This window comes from Lampetra fluviatilis, chromosome 39 (assembly GCF_964198595.1).
Source record: "Lampetra fluviatilis chromosome 39, kcLamFluv1.1, whole genome shotgun sequence".
NCBI lineage: Eukaryota > Metazoa > Chordata > Hyperoartia > Petromyzontiformes > Petromyzontidae > Lampetra > Lampetra fluviatilis.
The window spans coordinates 1122636-1145934 of NC_136313.1; the positions used below are offsets into that span (position 1 = coordinate 1122636).

Consider the following 23299-nt stretch of genomic DNA (forward strand, 5'->3'; position numbering starts at 1 on the left):
ATGAATATGGTTGTGCCCATGACACAACACACGTTTGCGCAATACCTCCGGCACAATTCATCGGCCTTTTGTCAATGGAACGATATACATGATCAGCCCCTGCCACTCTACACCCTGACATGTCTCGTGTGTCGAACCGTTTTCTTTTCCACATGTTCCCATCCCTTCATCTTGGTCTTGATAGCGAACCCGATCCGTCAATGTTAGTCCTAAATCACACGGCGAGGTCGTCCCTTGCTGCATAGCCATTGCCGTGGATGAGAAGAGGCAAACATTCGTCCGATTCTGAACGAGCCTCCTTCGGCGATGCGATCATCAAGCCTTCGTCTCACTTCGGTGCCCACGCTCCCTTCCGCCGATTCCACGAATCCATCCCCGGACGTTCTCACCTCCGTCACTTTTTGTAAACGATGGGGCCACAGCCGCATCATCGGGGGCCAGCGTGCCAAACGACGCGTCTATAGCACACAAACAAAAAAATAATGACTATGCAATCTGTCCTCCTACAACGCGTAACTTTCATAACGCGAATTGGATAACACGATGAACATATGAGGGAACACATTTTTTCATAACGCGGACACGAATTGGATACAACGCGATTGAGCGAACGAAACTACGTCGCGCGAGGAGGAAGAATCGGTCGTGTGGCTGCCTCGGCGAAGCATCATCGCACGAGGCGGGATGCTGCTGGATGCTTCTAGATGCTACCCACGTGCTTCAAGTCTTTGTTCAGCCTGCGCATGCATCTCACGTGTCATCGCGGACTGTGCTTTACCTCTATATTATATATTATTTTGTCCATAACGCGGTGTACTTCAGGAACGCAACTACCGCATTGTATGAGAGCATATTATTGACAAACCAAAACTCCGGAAAGTGTATATCCAAAATGTTTTATTAAAGCAGTTTATAAGCAATTCCAAGGTGGACACAACTTGAACGCCGCCAGACAATTCAACCTTAACATGAAAATATATATAAACTGTACTGTCAACAAAACGGTATAAATGTATTGTTCTGGAACAGGTGACTGGGATTCGCCAATCAACACGGGGTACCGCAAACTCCATCATTACGTGGGATATGGCTTTGAACCTCCCTCGGTCGCTCACGTCAGCAGAGCCTCCCAGTGCTGGGTGGTTCACATTGGGGCGGCACGCTTGCCAGGATGAAGTTAGGGGGACACCAGAATTTGCGTCATCACAGCGACAAAAGGTAGAGCGAGTTGAACCTAAAAACGACGAAAACGGATTACGCCCCAACGTATTTGGTCAATTAACATTTTAATCGGGAGGGGTTAGTGGTCGAGAATGACTGTAGCAGTATTCCGCGCTTAATCGTTCGGCGATATATTTCCCCCCCCCCCCCCAATTGTTGAAGTAATGGCTACCGAACAAGATATACCAAAACAGGAGCCGATTTACCATCACTCAACGGACCCCCGGTGCGAATGGCGATTGTTTTCTCGGGGGACACGCACAATTCTGGGCACGATTACAGAAACGGAACTTCGGGACCATTGCGGAGCAGAGGTTCGCCTGCTTGATTAACAGAATACTACAAAACACTCGCTAGCTAAGAACGTGGGGGTGCACGAGCTGGCTTACACAGCAAAAGACAAACCCAAGTTTAGAAGAAAAAAAAAAGCACACTTTATATTTAACTCAACACGTCTCAAAAACTTAACATTTAAATGTCTACTTGTGTTTACATTCTGGGGAGCTCGTGTTGGGAACCAAACCCGTGAAAACTGCACCGTTAGCGACAACCCTCGTCTGTTTTATTTGACCAGGTACAACCCACCGAGCTATGTAGCTCTTTTTCACAAGAGTAGTGGCCACAAATGATAGCCCAACAAAGTGGATTATCACACGGAAATTGAAAGCAGCCAAATTCTCTAAATGCGCGTTGATTCTAAATTTGAAGCAAAAAACTCAAGGCCCCGGAGAAAAAAAATCCACGCGACCACGGGGAGACACGCAAACTCCAAGTATACAGCAGCAGGCGTCAGGGTCGTAATCGAACCCACGACCTCCTGCGTACCAGACGAGGGAGATAACGCCTCGCCGCAGCGGCGCTTCAAGCGGTGGGCACGCTCACCGCTGGTGAACAAGTCGTGCTGCACCGCCCCCGGGGCATCACGGAACCCACCGCACGCGTCGTGCCGTCCGTTCCGCGCCACCGTCGAGTCCACCCCGCGCGTTCCGTCCCTCTTTACTCCGCCACACAAATGTGCGGCCGATCCAGTCACGGTTACAGTCATCGCATAATAATACTGCATCGCGTAATTCTCAAAAAATTCCTGATGTTGTTTGTAATAAGAGTCACGCTCACCGAGGCATCTATTTATCGTTAAGACTTTATGAAGCTTGCGTTTGGCATTGACAATGACCGGCGGGGATTTATATATTCGTGAAAGGTATACTTCGATACTCTGTATTTAATTTTAGCGACTTGCTTAACCATTTCTCCGTCTTGCTCTTACATCGTTTTTGTTGTTGTTGTTGTATTTTGTCAATGTAACTCGCGGACTCATTCCCCTTTGCTGGACATCTGTGAAAAAGAGCTTCACAACTCATCGGATTCCTCCTCCATGATAGATAAATCCAATTCGTGACTAAAACCGGTTTCCCAATCGGCAGACGTTGCATGATGACGCAGGCGTACAGGGCCCTGGGTGGCCGATGGGAAGGGCGTAAAAGAAGACTCTGAATTGCCATGTGGAGAGACAAACATGGCAAGGATGCGTTGTCTCAGTCAGGCAGGGGAGTGACACTCGTGCGGGGGCCTGGCTGTACACGTGGAGGACACCAGGTTTAGAGTCCCCAGGGAAGAAACTAGTTTTATTTTATTAAAACAGTTAAAAGACACCTTTTAATTTGTAATCAATACTCATTAACTCATGTGTAATAAGCATTAATTATGAAAGTACTGTTAACCGTTTAAAAAAAAAAAGATTCTCAATCTCGGTATCCAAGTGTGTCAATTGTCCAGCGATGCCCCCTCGTGGTGGCCCCGTCACGGCGCACAATGGATGTTGAAAACATTCACATCACTGCACGTGTTCCGTTAAACATGAACAACAACTGGCGACAGGGACCCCTCTACAAACTATCAGTGATACGAACAAACCCGCCTCTAAGTCCAGTTGCCTGTTTGGACCAACAATCGTAAGTTCAACCGCCGCGCAATAGTTGGCGGTGGTGGCATCTACATCTACAGGAGATTACACAACTTTTAAAGCCATTACACGCGTTTAGTGTACACGTCGTACAACGTGTTTGGAATCGACAGGAGTATAAAGTTGGACTTGCGAACAAATCGACTTACGAACAGACCTCTGGAACCGAACTCGTTCGTAAGTAGAGTAGTCCCTGTAGTACTGTTGCCGATCAATTGTTGAGACATTCCGATACTCAGTTATTCCGATCGCACATCACCCGAATAAGGTCACGGAGGCTGGTTCAACTTTTCGCCGAACCGACCGTGCGGCCGCGATGGTTCTGCCCTAGATTTGAAGCTTTCGTGACTGCAAGGAATCATATTCTTAGGTTTTTTCGGTAAAGTCACATACGTGACTTTACCGAAAAAACCTAAGAATATGGTTCTGCCCGTTTACGGCGAGAACCGGCGTGGACACGGACCACCACGGAACCGGCGTCTTACCAATGCCACGATGCAGTGCTTTCGAATTGCAAAGTCAACGGTTCAGCCGTGCATTTCGCCAAATTGTTACGATCCTCCATTGATTGCGTGATTGTATTTCGACTGTGCAGCTCCGCAGGGGGATTCACTAAAAACGGGTGCAGTTTCCAAAACACAGCTCGGCCTAAAGCTTCACTCCCCCATTCACACACACACACGCACGTCACCCGACTACCCAGCCCCTAGCCCACCCCCCACCCCCCCCTCGCCCGGCACCTCCTTGCCCACCGACACGCCAACGCATGCCGGCTTTCACTCATCCTCTTCATCGTCGTCGTCGTCGTCGTCGTCTTCTTCACCTTCGTCGTCAGGGGCGCGCTTTCTCTTCTCCCCCTTGGCTCCATCTTCCCCTTCTTCATCTGATGCAAAAACAAACGAGAGCGGCAGTCGTGAGCGTGTACCTCGTCAGGCTACGGGCATAGAAGAGCTACCGTCGGTTCAGCCCATCATCTCCAGCAGAGACTGACTGTTCTAAGTTCACCATCGGAACCTCTTTTGCCAGTAAGAAATATGATAATTGGTTTTTTACCCTTTTATCTGGCAACAAAACTGCTGTTAGAGATGATGGGATGCACCTTTTGGCGTCATCTGGTCCAACACCATGTGAGACTAGGCTCTAAGGAAAGTTGTCTCGGGTGTGGACCAATCAACTTCAAGGACAGTGCATGCATTATCAGAGTTATGTTGTTTGTTTGCATTATGACTGCAGGTATGCAAACATGACTCCTTGTAAAAAAATGTGTCGGTTTTGTTGCCAGATAAAAGGGTAAAAAAACAATTATTTTCCAAGTTAATTTAATTATTCAACAGCACTTTAAGTTCATCCCATCATCTCTGACAGTACCGTAAGTTCATCCCATCATCTCTAACAGCAGCCGTAAGTTCACGCCAACATCTCAAACAGCGGTTGTAATCTAATCTCATCATCGTACACAAATGACAGCGGTGTGAAGCCCATCCCTTATCTCAATTCTAGGGACACGGCCGCCAACTCCCAAGCCGCCGGCACAGAGCACACTGGGCCCCTACCATCCTCATCATCCTCCTCTTCCTCGTCTTCGTCCTTGAATTTGTACTCTCCATCATCCTCGTCATCCTGTGGACGGACAGGACATTCAGTGATTATATCAGTGTCACACGAATGCATAATTGAAAAATAAATCACCAAAGCCTAAAATACGTGCCTTTTTTAAATGGGCGCGTGCGTGTCTACGCCTAGAACCCCCGTAGGTGAGCCCGAGTCTCTCCTTTGCACAGCATTCGAGAAGCAACTGACAGAACACAATAGCTGCGCTTGGAGTCCGCTAATGGACTCCAAATGGCACCGGGGCGTTGCTCGACACGTAGCGTGTGTCCTCCCCCTCCGTGTGAGCGCGCAGTGGGGGCAGCGCCCGGTCATGTGATCAATAGACCACGGTCACAAGCGGGCGAGACTCTTACATTCTCCCATTTGTGCACCGCCGTTCAAACGAGATTACAGTTAAGCATTGATAATTATCCGGCATGCGATTATCCGGCTTCTAACATTATCCGGCGGTCCCGGGCTGATCCGGCGAAACCGGCAAAACCGCTCCAAAGGCTGTAACCAGTCCGGCAATCGGTACCGTTTGCGTGACAAAGTAGCTACGTTTGAATTCAGTGTCAAATATTACAGAGAACAACTTGAACAATGAAAATACTGCACCCCTATACATTTTCGAGATTGGAGTTGTAAGTATGGTAGAGTTAATACAGTAACTTTTTACGGGATATTTATTTTTGTCTGTGTATGTATATTAATGCCAATTTTCACAGTAAACTAATTAAAAACACGAGAAAATATAAACACAACACCTAAAAACGCAATGTCATAAACGCTATTTTAAAATCATGATTAGTGATTATCCGGCGTTTTTGAAATTCTGGTGCTCCCCCCCCCTCCCCAAATAATCGATGATCTTCTGTATGCATAGCACCCCCTGGATTCTAAGCGGGCAGAGACAATTACAAGGCTCAACCAACACTCCACACTCCACAAACACTCTACGCTCCACAAACACTCGTGGAACTCAGACAGGGTGACGACTCCTCCGACACGCACCTGAAGGTTCTCCCGTGCCAAATATTCCAGGCCGACGTCATTCTCATCCTCGTCGTCGTCCTCGCCCACGGCATCCTCGTCCTCATCTTCATCCTCCTCATCGTCGTCGTCCTCATCGTCCTCATCATCATCTGGCACGGCAAGACGTCCATTATTGGCAATCATCGGCGGCAACGTTATCATTGGCCCTGATAAAATTGACAAAGTAAATGGATTTTTATTTTATTATTACTCGTGTGCAGTCTGCAAGTCCTCCTCCCTGTTCTCCATGGGTCTCTTCCAAATTGTATGGTTTCCTCCCATGGCAAAAAAAAAGTCACACGACATGTGTAACTGGTATCGGACAAAAACATCCCAATGCTGAAACATTCCCTGTAAGATAATCAATGGGGATCACGCACAGCAGCAGCACCATCGACCTCCTACTGTGAAGACTCGGCAGGGCCCTCCTGCAAAAGCTTTCCTGGGTAAACAAGCGGAATAATTTTAACTTGTAACACGCCACCGCATGGAACTCTCTCACTCTCATAGAGAGAGAGAAACTCCAAGGCACGAGGAACCACAGACAAGCGGGGAAGGCAGTCGCGCGGCAATCGCCCAAGCTCTGCGGTCCTCTATATATCATGGTGTTATCGGCCATTTTAAATGTGGGAGGTAACCAGAGTATCCGGAGAAAAACCAAAAGCGTGAGAGGGAAGCAGTCTACCCCCTACAGACGGCACAGGTGGAGTCCGCATTCGGCTGTACCGCCGTCTCCTGGCGAGCCAGGGCACCTCCTCGACGGCCTACGGGAAGCGAGTTTGTCGCAGCATTTGTGCGGTGATCCGCCAAGTCGCGCCGGTGCTGCCCTCCACACGGCGCCGGACTACAGGCGGCCGCGTGCGGCACCAAAGACCTCGATCGTGAGCGACGGCGCGCGAAGGCAGGGAGTACGGGGGGGGGGGGGGGGCACGCACCGCTCTCCCCGGGGTAGTGCTCGTCCTCCGACTCGGAGGCCTCCTGGTTGTCGCGGTCAAAGCCGTCCAGGTAGGAGAGGGCAGGCAGCAGGCGGAAGAGCTCCTCGCGGTAGTTGGGCTGGTTCACCACCTCGCAGTTGAACAGGTCCAAGCTCTTCAGCTTCTCCAGCTTTTTCTGTGCGGGCCGACGGGAAGCGACGTGTGGTCATAAATCATTTTAAATGGTACTTTTAAAATGATCAGCCGAAACAGAAGAAGCCTGTGTAGCGATTGGGGGCGCTCACCAGCGGCTCCAGGCTGCTCAGATCCTTGATCTTGTTACCGGTGAGGCTCAGGTACGTGAGGTTGGGCGTCTTCTCCACCAGCGCCTCCAAGCCGTCCGTGATCTTATTCCCGCCGAGCTCCAGCTGCCGAGGGGCGCGCAGCGGTCAGCACCGGCGGAGAATCGCGCGACAGTGACACCGGCCAACCCGCCTCGCGCCCAGCGGCACAGAGGCAACCCCACACGAGCATTGCCTCTGCCTGCTTAGTGGCATAACGAGCGTGGGGGCAGGAGGTGCCTTGCCCACCCTCCCCGCCCCCCTGGTGGCTAAAGCTATGAGTTGGGGCCCCCTTGACTTTAACAACAGTGTTGCCGTCTAGGATGCTGGGGTTGCTGTCTAGGATGCTGGGGTTGCTACCTAGGATCGTGTTGCTATTGATGAACATTACCTATCCCTATCTATCTCCATGCCTGTCGCCCCGCTCCTCCGCGATTACCTTCTTGAGTTTGGGGAGCTTGGGCAGGCTGGAGAGTGCGGTGAGGCCGGTGTTGATGAGGCTGAGCAGCTCCAGGCCCTCAAACTCCTCCGTGAGGCCATCCACCTTGCCCTCGCGGCAGCCACAGTTGTCCAGCACCAGCTCCTTCACCTGTGGGCGGCGGGGGTGGCGGTGCCGCCCGTAATTTATATAGTGCCTGAAGCAAGGCGCTTTACAGAGAATCAAGAACAGAACGTATGAATGTAATGGTGGAGATGAGTTGAATGAAATAGATGAGGGGAAGCAATGTGGGCGAATCTGTGACGATGCGTGAATTCGGCCCAAGTGAAATTGATCACAGTCAATGACGATGAATGGATTGAATGAATGGGGAATGATTGATAGCCCTTAACCCCTTTCCTCTGTGCCGTATAGACGTTCATGTCCCCACCACACGCAGTCCCCAACTTGGGTGGTGCAGTGAGCCCAATTTTCCCCCCTTCACTGGGCCCTGTGGTGCCAACGTTGGGCAGATGTTCGCGTAGATTCTCAGTTCCCCCCTCTGCTCAGTGATGGGTGTTTTGTACCGGCCTCATGTTGAGGTGTAATAAAAACAATAAAAAAAATTATGGAATTGGTCAGCAGCAGCTGAACTTACGACTCTGGGCGCGAACAGGCAACTGGACATAAGTACCAGGTTTGTTCGTATCTCTGAAAGTTCGTAAGTCGAATGTTCGTAAGTCGAAGAGTCCCTGTACATCAACAAAATAAGTTTTTATTTATTTGTTGTTTGAATTATGCTCGTTTACCCAGGAATGCCTCACTCTTGAGTCTACAGGTTTCCACAGTAGCGGGCGATGTTGCCACGTGGTCGATACTCAAAATTGAGATTCACACAATGCAGGAACATCGCAGACCCCCCCCCCCTACAAACAGTCAGATCATGTTTGCAATAACCACAACACAAGCAGTCAGAATGCAAAAGAAAATAAACAACTCTGATAATGATATGCACTGTCCTTGAAGTTGATTGGTCCACACCCGAGACAGCTTTTCTTAGAGCCCAGTCTCCATTGGTGTTGGAAACATGATCCCTTGTATAAAGGTGTCAGTTTTTGTACCAGTTGAAAGGGTAAAAACCTATTACTATATTTTGCCACTGGTAAAGGAGGTCTCGTAGTATAATAACCGTGTTCAAACTATGTATTCGATTCCCGCTCACGGCCAAGACAGATGACGATTATCTGAACCGGTCCTGGGCCTACCCTAGGTCAACTCAGCCTCAAATGAGTAACCAGTGCGGTGTGTGGTCAACATCGCCCCTGGGAAGACAAAGGCGGACGGGCGTGGTGCTGGCCACCCACCCCCTCGTGTGCCACAGTGCCGGTAGCCTTCATAGCCTTTACTCGCTCAGCACTTGCCCCCACAGTCTGTTGCAGGCTACACGGGGGATCTTTGTCTTGTGAGTTTCGCTGAGTGTTTAGTGGGTGAAGAGAATGGGGGAGTGGATTTGAGTGCTTGGTCGGTTGTTGGGCGAGTTTAGGTGAGCGTTGAGTGGGGTAGTGAGGTGATAGGGGAGTGGTAAGGGAGTTGGTGAGTGATAGGTTGAGTTTAGGCGAGTGATGAGTGAGCTTAGGTGAGTGTTGGGTGAGTTTAGGCAGGAGCTGGGTGAGTGAGCTGTGTGTGTGTGGGGTGAGGAGCTGGGTGAGTGATGAGTGAGCTCAGGTGAGTGTTGGGTGAGTGTTGGGCTAGTTGAGGCAGGGGCTGGGTGAGTGAGCTGTGTGTGTGGGGGGTGAGGAGCTGGGTGAGGGCTGTGTGAGCGAGGTGGATGTTGGATGGATATTGGGTGAGTTTGGGGTGAGTGCTGGGGTGAGTGCTGGGTAAGCCGAGGTGAGGGCTTGGTGAGTCTCGTGTGTGTGTGGGGCTGGGTGTGTGGCTGTGTGTGTGTGGGGCTGTGTGTGGGGCTGGGTGAGGGCTGTGTGAGCGAGGTGGATTGTTGTTGGGTGAGGAGAGCGCTGCTCACCTCTGCCGGCGCTTTCCCGCGCATCTCCGTGATCATCTTCTTCATGTCCATGGCCGCGCGGCCCACGGAGAGGTTGAGGAGGAGGAGGAGACGCGGCGTCCTCGCCACCAGGCCGGGGGGGAGCTGTGGGCCGCTGCTCTCCGACTAGAGTCCCCGGAGACTGGTCCTGGGTTCCCTGCTCCCTCCTGGTTCCTCCTGGTCCCTCCTGGATCCTCCTGGTACCTCCTGATCCCTCCTGAACCTCGCCGACACCCTCCCGATCTCGCGCCTCGCGATTCTCGTGTCCCGCGCTCCACGCTTCAACGGCGCGAGGCCAGGGACCGCGGCGATTTGCTCGGCGGCGCGGACTCGGCGGGGCAGCGAACGGCGCAAAATTCCCGGCGGGAGTGGTCCAAGTGGTGGTGGAATAAAAATGAATGGGAATAGGTTTTGACCATTTCTGGCAATAAAACACCAAATAGAAAGCATTCGCAAGGAATCGAGTACTGAATTAAGCACGCAAGGTGCTTGTGAACATGCAAACAAAAATAAACTTTAAAAAAATGGGGCCTTTTTTTGGCCAGTGTCAAGGTATGAAAAATAAATGGGAAGGTTTTGACCCTTTCTGGCAATAAAACTGGCAGTGTTTAGATGTTCAAACACCAAGTAGAAACCTTTTGCAAGGAACCAAGTTCGCATTAACAAGCTCTGATAATATATGGCATTATTTTTTTTTATCTGATTGATGTACACCAGAGACAAACACCTGCAATTCTACACTCAAAGAAGGAAGGACGCCTGTCTGATGGGATGTGTAAAAAAAAATACAGAACTTTCTTTTTCGTGGCGTGGAGGGATGGACAGATGTGTGATTGGGAGCGAATTGTCTTTGGTTTATATTGAGTGCACTATCGTGATTGCTAAACGACAAACGGTAACCGTTTTTCATAAACCGGTAACCGCTTCCAGTTGGAACGTTCCTAATGAGTTCACGGGTTGGCACGCGCGGACGGACAAACGGCACGGCGACCTCAGTCACCGCACGGTTCGTTTGCCCTCCCGTCACAGCCCTGCAATGTTTCTCTCGCACCACTGGTGGCGGAGGGGCCTCCACGAGACGGAGCTCTAGATCGTATTTGGCCTACTCTTCCACACCGGCCAGACGTGTTGGAAGAGGTGCCCACACTTTACCCCACTGCACGCGACCTTTGGTGAATCCCATCTCTACTGCTGGGTGGACAGAGGCGCCTATGAGATGTTAATTCCCTCGCCTGATACACAGGAGGTCGTGGGTTTGATCCCAACCCTGAACGCCTGCTGCTGTATATTTGGAGTTTGCGTGTCTCTGTCTCATCATCACGGTGCCTATGAGATGTTAATTCCCTCGCCTGGTACACAGGAGGTCGTGGGTTTGATCCCAACCCTGAACGCCTGCTGCTGCATATTTGGAGTTTGCGTGTCTCTCTCTCTCTCATTGTGGTCGCGTGGATTTTTCTCCGGGTCCTCCGGGTTTTCCCTTCACATTTAGAATCAACATCACGCGTTTAAGAATATTTTGCTGCTACGATAAATTTCCACTTCGTTGAGCTATCATTTGTGATAGCCAGGTCGCTTCTGAAAAACAGCTACATCTTGCTCAGTGGGCCTTACCTGTTACAATCAAATACAAAGTTTATAGTATAGGAAGCACAAGCGAAACACGTGGCTTGTGTGGCGAGACACACATAGCCACACACAGTATACGGTGACCCATTTATTTACCGATATATTCATACCTGTCAACCCCTTATCAGTGCCCTACCTTAATACAGACCAACTCAGACCGTATTGGTCACCCCGTGCTCATTATAGATCTCAACGTTCATCCTACAAAGTCCCATCACAAGGGTGAAACACAGACATTTATTTTTGACCTGACCACTCAATCTCCCTGTACAAGAAGAACACGGGGTACATAACCCGTGTCGGGGTTGACAGCTGTGCTGCTATATTGTGTCGTCCCGTGGGGTTACCGATTAGGCGTAATAGCTTGAACAATGAGCTCCAGCACAGGGTGATTTGCCGCGGCCCCTGACCCCCGGCCGCTTGAACACGTGCGCGCCACGCCGCGCTCTGGCAGCGGCCGCCACTGCCGGCGCCACGGCCGCCCTCCGCCAGGCCGATCCTCCCCCCCTCTCCCCCTCTCCTCTCCCATCAAAGCGTCCGGTCACTCCGCACACGAACCGCAACGCAGGCAGCGCGGTTTGTGGCAGGCCCGAACGCGCTGGACGCAGATGCGCACAGATTCGTAGAGAATGAGACGGATGGGGGGGGGGGAGTCACAATCCCCGTTCCTTTGTACCCCGGCGGTTGGGTTGGTGAGAGAGAGGCAGAATTCGCGACCGACGGGCAAACACGAGAATATGTGTATAAACACTTGAGGACGACGATGAGCTCTCACAGATGTCAAGCACGGGCACTGGGTCAGAACAAAATCAGAAATTGCGCCGTTACCGATTCAGCTCGACAATGAACGTTGGTTTAAGTAACATTTACTGCAGCCTGCAACCGCTATTGGTTCCCGGAGAGGGCATCTCGCACCTCGAGGGGGTGCGTGCACCCTAGATTAAGAACCACTAGTTTAAAGGTTTACTAACCTTTAAACCAGTGGTTAAGGACATTGTCGTGCCCTCCATTTAAACAAGGTCACGCTACAGGGGTTGTAACGGGTTTCTTGTGAGATTTGCTTTTTTGTAACCATCGTACATACTCATGAGCGTCGTTGTGGAGTAATACATCAAGAGAATGTATCATTCACATCTTGACATTAAGAAAATAAGTTACACAACCCCATCAGCCGTACACAGGCTCTGAGTGCCAGCAATGTAAATTTTAACAAGCAGACTGGACCGGTTTCGGCCTACAGTGTCTCATCAGCAGTCAGACTTGCTTGAATCAATGCTGGTGAAGGTATGTACTGCCATAAGGCCCGTGAGGCTAATGGGTTGCAAAAGAAATACTTGAAAATTGTTTTAATGTGGAGAGGATATGAGGCATTTGCTCATCTATTGTGCCACAGTAGACTGACGCTGCTTATACGATGGTTGTAGACGTTGATGCCTGTGGAAGTAGATGTTTCGTTATTTGTAGATGTCTTAACCGATAGCATGTGTGATAAGACGACAGTGCTGTAGCAAGAGAGGCACAACACCCGGATAATGGTGCATCTGCAATTCTGAAAGCGAAGCAGTGGCGGTTGGTGGTTAAATTATTTGGTGGGGCAGTGTTTGGTTCAGTTACGAGTTTGGGGGTTGGGGCACCAGGATGGCACCTTGCCCCAGGCGCCAAAATATCGAGCTGCACCTCTGGTAGATGATTGTAACGTTGTAACGGGACGATTTATACAAGCGAAGGTTGATGAGTCCACACTGAGACCGCAGGGCTGAGCTTTGCCGCGTCGAGTGCACAGCGGGCTCCCATCACAACCGAGCACCGCCAACCCCAGCGCTATTGACACATTTTGTTTCGATATAAAAGTGCATTGTCATGATCTACTAATTCGGACATATATCGAAATACATACATTTGAGTACCTTTATTATAAGGAATCGAAGAACTGGCATGGAGGAGCTAACATGGTGAATTAGAGATGAGATTTATATTATTCTGGTGGACAAACCTAGATTGCCAGGTGTCTCCGATTCAGCAAGGATATACAATCACACACAATGGTGCAATGCAAGTTGCACTTCAACGCAGGTAGACGGGGCAAAGCCAATTAGGCGCAAAATAAAACAAACAAAAATAAATCTCGTTCAAGAGTATGTTTTTATTTTACTTTTTAAATGGATAAGGAATGAATAACATTGTTGCTTATATTATACAGAAGGAAAAACACAAAAATTAAAAAGTACTTGTGCAAATAAAACTACAAATGATGTAGATGTTTCAGAGACTCAGCAAAAATTACTTAGTATTTTAACACGGTTAAAACTTCTTGTCTTTGCCCATTTGCAGGACAAAACCAAGTAGGTTAGGATCTGCAGCCCAATCGATACCACTGCTTTGAATAAGAGCCTGCAACAACAAGAAACAACTTGATTAGATTCAACAAGTGAGACATCTATTCTTTACATGAACTACTGGATTAAGAGCTTCCCAAGTTGTCGCCAACCTCTCCGTGGTCTTACTAAGCAACAATCCATCGTTCCCATGCACAAGCTGATCTCATTGATCCATCAACACACTGGTAATTTTTCGTTGGCTGCCTGTTGTTAGTCTTGACCATCGGTCGTCGTCCTTTCTATGGAATTGTCCTGCCCAAGCAGCCAAAATTAAGTCAAAATGAGTGTTCTCTAGTGATCTAATCCACCTGTTTTTGTATTAGAGTAGCAATTCAGCCAATATATAACTCAAAAAGGCAAATGCATAGTTTAGTTGACTTAGATGCCTGAGTGAACACAAACTCTGGAATAAGAACCCACCTGTCCCGAGAAGACTTTCAGTCTTGTGCCACCGTCTTAAAAAACGAGCGGCCTGTTGCACCAATTCCAATAAACTCACCGCACAGCAGCAGAGAGCTTAGGGTGACACTGGGGTACAACAAGGTCCCTTCTCACCTGCAATACGTTGCGGAGAATGGTGACGCGATTGTTGGCGATCGTCAATTTGTGGCTCCCGGCCAGTTGCTGCTTTGTCTGCGGCTGTTGGCTGTGGCTCACTTGGGCCCCAATCACCTCCTTCACCTCCTTCAGCAAAGCCTGGTTCTGTTCCTTCATGGCTGTGAGCAGACACATGTTAGAGTTTCAGTTGGTTTAAGACGTAGGCTTCTGCGACCACTTTTCAAATTTTCTTGCTGTGGTTTTCACATCCGATGATTATGGCTTGTGTTGCAATCGAAACGTCGTGATAATTTTGTTTTATTTGTATTCTTTTATTATTTCCTTTCTACGTGACTTTACCGAAATAACCAAGAATATAAATTTCCATGTGGTTGTTGGTGATCTGTACCTAACGCTTGACACGCTGTGTAATGCTGGGTAGGCTACGTGGATCCGAGTGAAGTCAATTTATTATCCAGTAGAATTTCTTGCAGCACGCTAACACCATTTGGAATGCATGCCTCATGAATTGGTTTTGAAAAAAGGAACCATGCCGATTCTAAATCTCAACCCCAAAAAAGGATTATGCGATGGCACACGTCATGTGATTCATGAAATGCACCGTCATTTTGTTGTGGCCTAAATCTTTTCAGAATCCAATTGGAGATATTGTCTTCATTCCAAGAATTGATCTGACACCGTGGGATGTGAATTTACCATTTATTTTGAAGCGAAGACAGTTTCCAATCATTCCTGCATTTGCTATCACTGTGAATAAGTCACAAGGTTTTGATTCAATAAATTCAATGCAATCTTTAAATTGTAGTCTTGATTACATTTATTTTTTATGAACTTGTCATGATGGGCAAATACACCAGTTATCCATAATAAAGTAGTTTTTTGGGTTAGATTGCATAAATATAAATGTGTCGTATTTGAGACTGGAACAGGATATCTTAATAATTTTTGCTATCGCCTGATGATGCTGGTTATGATCACCAGCAAAACACCGTACTTCGAATTGTAAATGTTGTGGGTTTACCCTCCAATACACCAGCTTGCTAAAGTAACTAATTGGCACGTTTTGTTTACGTGACAAGCATTACTAATTGGCTGCGTCGGGTGGTGGCGGGTTTAACGACATTTATATTTACGCGATCTAACCAAGAAAACCTTAATTATAGAGTTTCGGTCTCATGCAGCACAACTGTGTTGTCAAGAACGATGCGTTATACTGCACTTTGAGGACCTGGAAGCTGCTAACATTGTTAAGAAAAACTCCATTGCCAGACAGCTTAAAACTCCTAATGTATACTGCACCAATATTACGTCTGGGGACGGTCGTGTGGAAACGCTTTGTCCTGCATTGTTACTTCTCCTTACCGACAGTCACTCACCTAGTACCTCGCTTTGGGTCTCTAGGAGCTCCTGAAGGAGCTTATTCTTTTTCTGTAAAACAGGACGCAATATCATCGACTGCAGCAGAACTGGAATGTCGGATGTATACATTTATACCAATGCTCATTGTACGATTTTACGTTCATCAAACAAGTTATGCAACATGACGCACAAACTCTGCATTACACAGACACTGTAGAAGACTACGAGGAAGTCGATAACATAACATGCACGTGTTGTGCACAATACAGCACATACATTTTACAATACATGTACGCACTGTGTAGAAGCGATATTAAATGTTTGCTCTTGACTAATATACTTGCCTCTACAGCTGCAATAATCTGCTGACTCAGTGAGGTTTTGTGAAAGAGCTGTGCTAAAATTGCCCTGCGCGCACACATAAATATCACGCAGAAGTTGATATTAATAAAATCCGCAATGTATTAGTATGTAGTGAGAACGGATTGAATATATTCAATAAAAATGTGTTTCGTCATAAAATGCACATATTAAAGACATGTATTGTTTTCACATACTCTGTCTTTTCACTGCTGTTCTCCGTCATTGTCTGGATAAGTGCCCTGTTGGTAAGTAAGCTGGAGCACACGAACCAAAAGGAATTGACAAAATTACATCAGAACTTACTGCAGCAATAACATTTTGCACACGGATTTACGAACATTTATTCGTTATAATTTATAACCTAACACTTTTTGTTGCAGCAACCATCGGACAAATTCCATCTGCTTACTATGGCGGGTGCAGTTGGAATCCAAATCAGTCCCAATTGCATTTTTCATGAGGGTATTGCCATATTTTCTCAGGAGGGGGCGATGATTGCTGTGCATAATCCATTTCATTTGCAGATAGTTTTTCAACATTGGGAAGTTTGGTCAATACTAGTTACAGTATGTGGATTTTAAGCTATGGGAGGAAATCTGAGAACCTGGAGGAATCACATGCAGAACAGGGGGAAAACATACAAACTGCACACAGCAAGGCACCTAACCGAGGCCTCTTCTTACTGCAAGGCACTTGTGTTAAGTGTGCCACCCTACACCCCACCTAACCCTACCCCCTCCCCACATTCTCATAACGAACATCTTCCTTATACAGCATAATGGGATGCTGTTGTACAATATTGTACAAGCACTTAATACATCCAAACTGTATTGTAAGCAGCATTCAGTACATAGTAAAATTGCACCTAATGTATTAGAAAAACTATTTGATGAACGCTTGACCGAATACTGAACATCGACAATGGAACAGGGCACTTTACTTGTTAATCACGAGTTCCCTGTTGGAGGTGAATCCAGATGATTTCTCCAATGTTTTATGCAAGTCCAGAATCCTGAAAGAACAAAGCCACAAATGAATTTAATTATATTTTTTAAACCACAAGGTGGTTGCAGCTCTGTGTGTAGGTGATAATACATCATGCACAGTACATTGTGTCAACCTAACAACATAGTTGTGCCAATAAAGACAAGTTTGTGCTTCCTTGTCCGAAAACTTGAGGTCTTCGAGGTGAATGAACTGGGCGGTAACATGTTAGACAAAATCTAGACAGATTGAAAAGTATAACTCTAGTTTTAGGTTAAATTTTGTAAAACCGGGTAAGAACCCAAGAGAACATAACAGTCTCATTTGCAAGTGTGACCTGGGGTATTAGTGTGCTAGTAGGCGGCGATTAATAATTACAATTTCAAATTTTGGAAACTTTGGACCTTGACATTGAAGACCATTTAATGATCACTGTAAAGCAGAGCCGCAGTAATAAATCAGTGCAGCCGGTGGATTCGAACCGTGAACCTCAGTAACAAGCAGAAAACGTGCTTCGGCTGGGCCCTGTCTCACCACCAAAACTGGTTCACTGCTGTAGAGAAAGGGTCCTGGGTTGGGGTCAGCAGATGGACCTCAATTATGGGCAGAAAATAATGTCCTATAAAGCACAAAGTGCATTTAACAAAGGCATTTTAGTGAGGACTGATGGGATCTTACTCTCTATGAAGGGCATTTGGGGAAATATCCTGTTCCTTATCCTTGATGTCTGCAAAGAAAAAGACAATGCGGGTGAGACAGTGTTGGTGACAGTGACGGACGACAGTGCGGGTGAAACAACAGTGGGTTAGGCAGTGCGGGTTAGGCAGTGCAGGTTAGGCAGTGCGGGTTAGGCAGTGCGGGTTAGGCAGTGTGGATGAGAGGGTGTGGGTGAGACAGTGCTGGTGAGACCGTGTTGGTGAGACAGTGTGGGTGAGAGTGTGCGGGTGAGACCGTGTTGGTGAGACCATGGCGGAAGACAATGTGGGTGAGACAGTGCGGGCAAGGCAGCGGCGGGTGAGGCAGCGGCGAGTGAAAGTGACAGGTGAGACAGTGACGGGTGAGAAGAGTGATGGGGCATGCTACGTACACGCTGCGCCTACAGCATGCAGCTCCTGGCTCTGGTGCTGCAATTCCTCGCAGAAACTGAAAACAACAAACCAAGATTATGATAAAATACAAAGATATTTTAAAAACAAATTCCTCTAAAAATAAAGCGGAGTCTTTTGTACAGTTACTTAAATCATGTGATTTTATTTTTACAGAAAACCATCAAAATGTATTGACCGAAACTTAAATTAACATAAAGATTAAACTAACACTCTGGCAATAACCAAAAATGGATGTAAGTGATGGACACAAGGCCACAGGATGTGATGACATCCTCTTTTGAATGAGGATCCTGTTCCATGGCTGAATTCAGACATTTCAGAGCAGCATTTCGGTTTTTTTCGATGATGGGAGCGTGGGTTATTGCAGACGGTGTAGATGGTGAGAACAGGACCACTGCTTTCTCTTAGCGAGTTGGAACACCCTCCTTCAACAGCTCGGGCTTCTGGGAAGGTCAGGACTCGGAAGCCAATGCAAAATATAGCAGGTAGACAAGCCACAGTCTTAAACCTCATCTATTTCCCCCCTGGCATCAGGATGGGAGGGGAGATGTCAGCCCCAGCTGACGCGAGAGCCGGGGGCTTATGGGACCCTGGGGTCCCGCCATAAGGTTCAAATGCAAAGCCAGAATCTCGTAAGCTCAGTGCTGACGTGGGCATTTGCACTGTACAACCTTTGCTACCAGCGTTCATGTTCTATTCGAGCCAAGCAGCAACATCACAACCCACCTGCTCCACTTCCAATTGAGAGGTTGCCCCTTGTTACGCTGAACACAAAACCAGGGGCCACGGCTCAGCCGTTGTCCCAAACTCCCGTCTGGCTATGGATTGGAACCGGCCAAGGCTATAAAGCAATGTTCTTCATTGCAAGGCTCGCGTGGGCCACTGGCAGCCCACGGTGGCCTTTAGTGCGGCCCCTGACGCACCCCATCATGGATGTCAAACCCCAATGGTTTTAAATGTGTGGCGGCCCTCACACTGATGTCTTATCGGCGAAAGTTGCCCCCCCTCTGAAAATCAGTGAAGAACACTATGGAGCAATGGTTGTCTGAAGCCTGACCCTGAGCCGGTGGGCACATGGATGCCGACTCAGCTGGCGAGATGTTAACCATCTCGCCTGGTATGCAGGAGGTCGTGGGTTCGATCCCGACACTGACGCCTGCTGTATATTTGAGGTTTGCGAGTCTCTCCCCGTGGTCGTGTGGATTTTTCTCCGGGTTCTCCGGTTTTTCCCCTCCACATTTAGAAACATGCGTTTAGAGCAGGGATGGGGAACGTCCGGTCCGCGGGCCTTATGCGGCCCGCAAAATCATTTGGTGTGGCCCTGCCAAGGCAACCGCAGGCAGGACTCGAAATTCAATAAATCTAGGAGCAAACCTGGAAAAGCAGTTGCGAGTAGCAGCAACATCATCAATACCAGCTAACATCACACGCCTCACCAAAGAGAAGCAGTTCCAGCCATCACATTAGGGGTGAGTTAATTAAATGTTTGACCAAATATAACAGGCAAATGTTTAAGTTGATAATTTTGTATGGCCCGCGAATAATGTTATAATTATCCAAATGGCCCTTGGCAGAAAAAAGGTTCCCCACCCCTGGGTTAGAGTACTTGGCAGCTCTAAATTTCCACGTGATAAGCCACTTCGTTGAGCTATCGTTTGCGATGGCCATGTCGCTTCTGAAAAAAACACTACATAGCTCAGGAGGGGGGGGGGGCATACCTGGTAAAATAAAAAGCTTTAAGTTTCATGGTTATTTTGTAATCACCTGACCGCCCTCAGGAGGGCACCCTCCTCCTCGCCCAACGTCACAGCCTCGTCGTGGGTGCCCAAAGGACATCCAAGCGCCACCCGTGCCAGGCGATCGCTCACATCCTGTAGCGCCCTCGCCGCGTCGCCATCCAGGGCCGACCTGGACTCGCACGCACACCCACACAGGATTCACACCCACACAGGATTCACAACCACAAACAACAACAACCACAAACAACAACAACCACGTCACGCTCCCGGTGCAACCTCGAGTCGCGGCACAAGGCGCAAACATCTCGCCAGGAGACTTCACCAGAATCGTTATGGGTTTTTGATTCTCGCCCGCGGCATTGAAATGTTGAGACCAGGACAAGTGGTCACAGGAGGCAGTGACATGTTTCATGTTTAGTTATTCATTTCTCCTATTAAGCAAAGACTCGACTCCAAATGACGCCGAACGTCATATAAATATATATATTTTTAAACCCCCATGTAGAATGATGTTTAGAAAATCGCATCGGTCAACCGCAATTGTGTAAGGCAACGTGGGGCCGGTGGATGCCTCGCTCCGATCAAAGGGTTCGATTACCGACCCCGGGGGGTGGCCGGTCCGTTCTCTCCCTAGTCGTCCGTGGGTCCCCTCCTGGTCCCCTCGGGTTCCCCATGGGGTCCCTCGGGGTCCCCTCCCGTAGCCAACCCCCCTGTCTCCTTCCCTCCTCCCCATGCAATGACAAACATCCCAATGCTGTAAAATGCCGGCCAAAGTGTTAACATCGGGATGACACCCAGCAGCAGCAGCAGCAGCCTCGCTCCTACTGTGAAAAGTTGGCAGGATAAAAGATCGCCGTGACGGGGGTAGAGAGACCCCGTGAGGGGGTACAGGGGGTACAGGGGGTAGAGGGGGTAGAGGGGGTAGAGGGGGTAGAGGGACCCCCCTGAGGGGGTAGAAAGACCCCCGTGTCACACTCACATGTTGTTGGGCCCCGCGGTTTTCAACTTTTTTTTGGCGCCAAAACACTACCGCGTCACGTGACGCGAGGCCACACCCCCCGTGCCCGCGCGCCACGTGACTACCCCAGCCCGACCCCTCCCCTCCCATATTCTTAGGTTTTTTCGGTAAAGTCACGTAGGTAAAACATCAAAATTAATGAAAATAAAATAAAATAAAAACAAAAATCACGACGTTTCGGAGGCAACACAAGTCTCACTTGATGCAGCTAATCTGGCTGTGACGGTCCCACCTGATGACGGAGACTTGTGTTGCCTCCGAAACGTCGTGATTTTTGTTTTTATTTTATTTTATTTTCATTAATTTTGATGTTTTACCTACGTGACTTTACCGAAAAAACCTAAGAAGATCACTCCCCTACCCCCCCACCGCGAACACGAGCGGAGCAATTCGTCTCCTGCGAGACTGGAACTCTTTTAGAACAAGGCACAGACAGCCATACAGAACCAGACAAAGCACAACCGCCCCCCACTCCAAATTGCTGGACGTCGAGTCGTTAGATGGTGGTGCATGCTTATCAACACCTTATCAGTGCCCTACCTTATTAGAGACCAACTCAGACCGTATTGGTCACCCCGTGGCCCTGATAAATCTCAACGTTCATCACAAGGGAGACACACAAAGAGACAAACATTTTTTTAGCCCGTATTGAAACGGCTGTACGCCGTAATATGGACCTGAAAGCTCAATTTCCCTGGACAAGAATACGGGATAAGAAACCGTGTGGGTTGACAAATCCTGCTGGGCACTCCATCTCACCCAACCGGGACCGAATGTGCTTGACCCAGCCCTCGTCCAGGTGGTGAGATGTTAACTACCTCGCCTGGTCTACAGGAGGTCATGGGTTCGATCCCGATCCTGACGCCTGCTGCTGTATATTTGGATTTTGCGTGTCTCTCTCTTTCATCATCACGGTGGCTAGGAGATGGTAACTCTCTCGCCTGGTACGCAGGAGGTCGTGGGTTCGATCCCGACCCCGACCCTGACGCCTGCTGTTGTATATTTGGAGTTTGCGTGTCTCTCTCTCTCTTCCCGTGGTCGCGTGGATTTTACTCCGGATCCTCCGGTTTCTCCCTCCACGTTTAGAATCAACATCACCACGCGTTTTGAGTGTTTTGCTGCTATAAATGTCCACCTGCTAAGCCACTTCGTTGGGCTATCATTTGTGGCCAGGTTGCTTCTGAAAAAGAGCTGTAAAGCTCAGTGGGCCTAACCTGGTAAAATAAAACTAATATTTTATTTGAGTCGCGGCCTTGTTCGTTGAACAAGCTGTGTTTTATTTATTTATTGTAGAACCCACTTTTATATTGTTATAAAACGCGAACACACCTTACACACAATCTATAACGTGCAAATAAGTCTGCTGTAACAGACTGACGAGGCAAGTGCTGTGTTAGCGAGCGTCTATGATGGCCGGCACGGCACACGAGGGGGTGGGTGGCCAGCACCATGCCCGGCCGCCTTTGTCTCCCCGGGGCTGTTATTGGTCAGGAGCTGGTATCGAACTCGGGTCGCCGGGTTCGTCTCGTGGCGCGCTAACAACAGCACCACCGATTTAAAGCTTTCGTGACTGCAGGGATTCATCTTCTTGGTTCTTTCGGTAAAGTCACGTAGATTATTTTATTATGTTTTGTTTTTATCATTGTATTACTTCCCTTCTACGTGACTTTACCGAAAGAACCAAGAAGAACAGCACCACCGCTCCATAAAAAAATACACATCTCTGTACCGGTTACAAATATTATCCAACTTAGTTCACTCTCCTCACCTGGGCAGATCCTGCTATAAACAGACGGGGTGTTATTTTTTTCTATTTTTATTTACGCACCCTGAATGTCAAGTCAGAGATGATGTATGGCCTTTGGCAACAAAGCACCGTTAAAACGACGGGCCAGATGGTGGAATTTGGAAAATTTGCAGAAAAGGCTGACGGGTCGCAGCTGGGCACCGGATAGCGCGTGAGTGAAAACGAAATTAAAGCATCTCGTGCCAGCTCCGAGTCGAGAGCTGGACATCTGTGGAAAAGAGCTTCATAGCTCATCGGATTTCTCTACGCCCACTCCGCCATCAACTCGGGCCAACCCACGGCCACGCAGCCCCGCAGCGCCAGGGGACGGGGTGCTGCGGGGCAACTTAAATAGTCTGGAGGTATACATTGTGATAATGGTGAGTTGCGTGCGGATTGGTGAAGGCACGGGACCAGAGGGTAGCTGAGCATCACATTTCCTCTTGTCTGTCTCGAGGGACCATCCAGGTGAGATCATCATCATCACCACGATCCATTGGGCAGATAGCCCGTATGTGTCCACTGCACATTTCGTCACTTGTTTCCACTTTCCTCTCCGTCTTGTGCCAATGTGCTCAAATAGTGCCCCATTCTTCTGACACCAATCTCTCATGTCGTTGACAAGCCATTATCTGTAAAATCATACCTGTCAACCCCTTATCAGTGCCCTACCTTATTACAGACCAACTCAGACCTTAGTGGTCACCCCGTGACCTTATAAATCTCAACGTTCATCCTAAAAAGTCCCATCACAAGGGAGAAACACAAACAAATTGACAAAAAAATGTTGCCCGTATTGAAACGGCTGTACGCCGTATGGACCTGAAAACTCAATTTCCCTTTACAAAAAAACGGG

General features: G+C 48.5%; 2 protein-coding genes across 3 annotated transcripts; both read right to left on the bottom strand.

The window, feature by feature from the left end:
• Window positions 1-877: 877 nt before the first annotated feature.
• On the bottom strand, window positions 878-9831 carry LOC144945832 (acidic leucine-rich nuclear phosphoprotein 32 family member A-like). Its single transcript, XM_078874382.1, has 7 exons — window positions 9506-9831; window positions 7504-7653; window positions 7029-7151; window positions 6745-6919; window positions 5789-5919; window positions 4738-4804; window positions 878-4067 (listed from the first exon to the last, which is right to left on the bottom strand). Exons 1-7 carry the CDS (start codon window positions 9554-9556, stop codon window positions 3961-3963), a joined length of 804 nt encoding a protein of 267 aa, XP_078730508.1. The 5' UTR covers window positions 9557-9831; the 3' UTR covers window positions 878-3960.
• Window positions 9832-13269: 3438 nt separating this feature from the next.
• On the bottom strand, window positions 13270-20687 carry CENPH (centromere protein H). 2 transcript variants are annotated; one of them, XM_078874751.1, is made up of 10 exons: window positions 20619-20687; window positions 19665-19808; window positions 17879-17934; window positions 17470-17518; window positions 16748-16819; window positions 16002-16061; window positions 15789-15852; window positions 15462-15513; window positions 14083-14243; window positions 13270-13540 (listed from the first exon to the last, which is right to left on the bottom strand). In XM_078874751.1, coding segments are annotated over exons 1-10 (750 nt in total). In that variant the 5' UTR covers window positions 20621-20687; the 3' UTR covers window positions 13270-13450. The 2 variants fall into 2 exon arrangements, with proteins under 2 accessions (XP_078730877.1, XP_078730876.1); XM_078874750.1 differs by lacking the exon at window positions 20619-20687 and adding an exon at window positions 20242-20418.
• Window positions 20688-23299: the final 2612 nt, after the last annotated feature.

Coding starts and splice junctions, on each gene's coding strand:
- LOC144945832 (XM_078874382.1), bottom strand. CDS start 9,556: ATGGACATGAAGAAGATGATCACGGAGATGCGCGGGAAAGCGCCGGCA. Junction 7,654..9,505: donor GCGGGAAAGCGCCGGCAGAG/GTGAGCAGCGCT, acceptor CGCCGCCCACAG/GTGAAGGAGCTGGTGCTGGA. Junction 5,920..6,744: donor GCACTACCCCGGGGAGAGCG/GTGCGTGCCCCC, acceptor TTGCCGTGCCAG/ATGATGATGAGGACGATGAG.
- CENPH (XM_078874750.1), bottom strand. CDS start 20,372: ATGGGGAGGAGGGAAGGAGACAGGGGGGTTGGCTACGGGAGGGGACCC. Junction 15,853..16,001: donor AACAGCAGTGAAAAGACAGA/GTATGTGAAAAC, acceptor GTGTGCGCGCAG/GGCAATTTTAGCACAGCTCT. Junction 14,244..15,461: donor GACCCAAAGCGAGGTACTAG/GTGAGTGACTGT, acceptor GTCTGCTCACAG/CCATGAAGGAACAGAACCAG.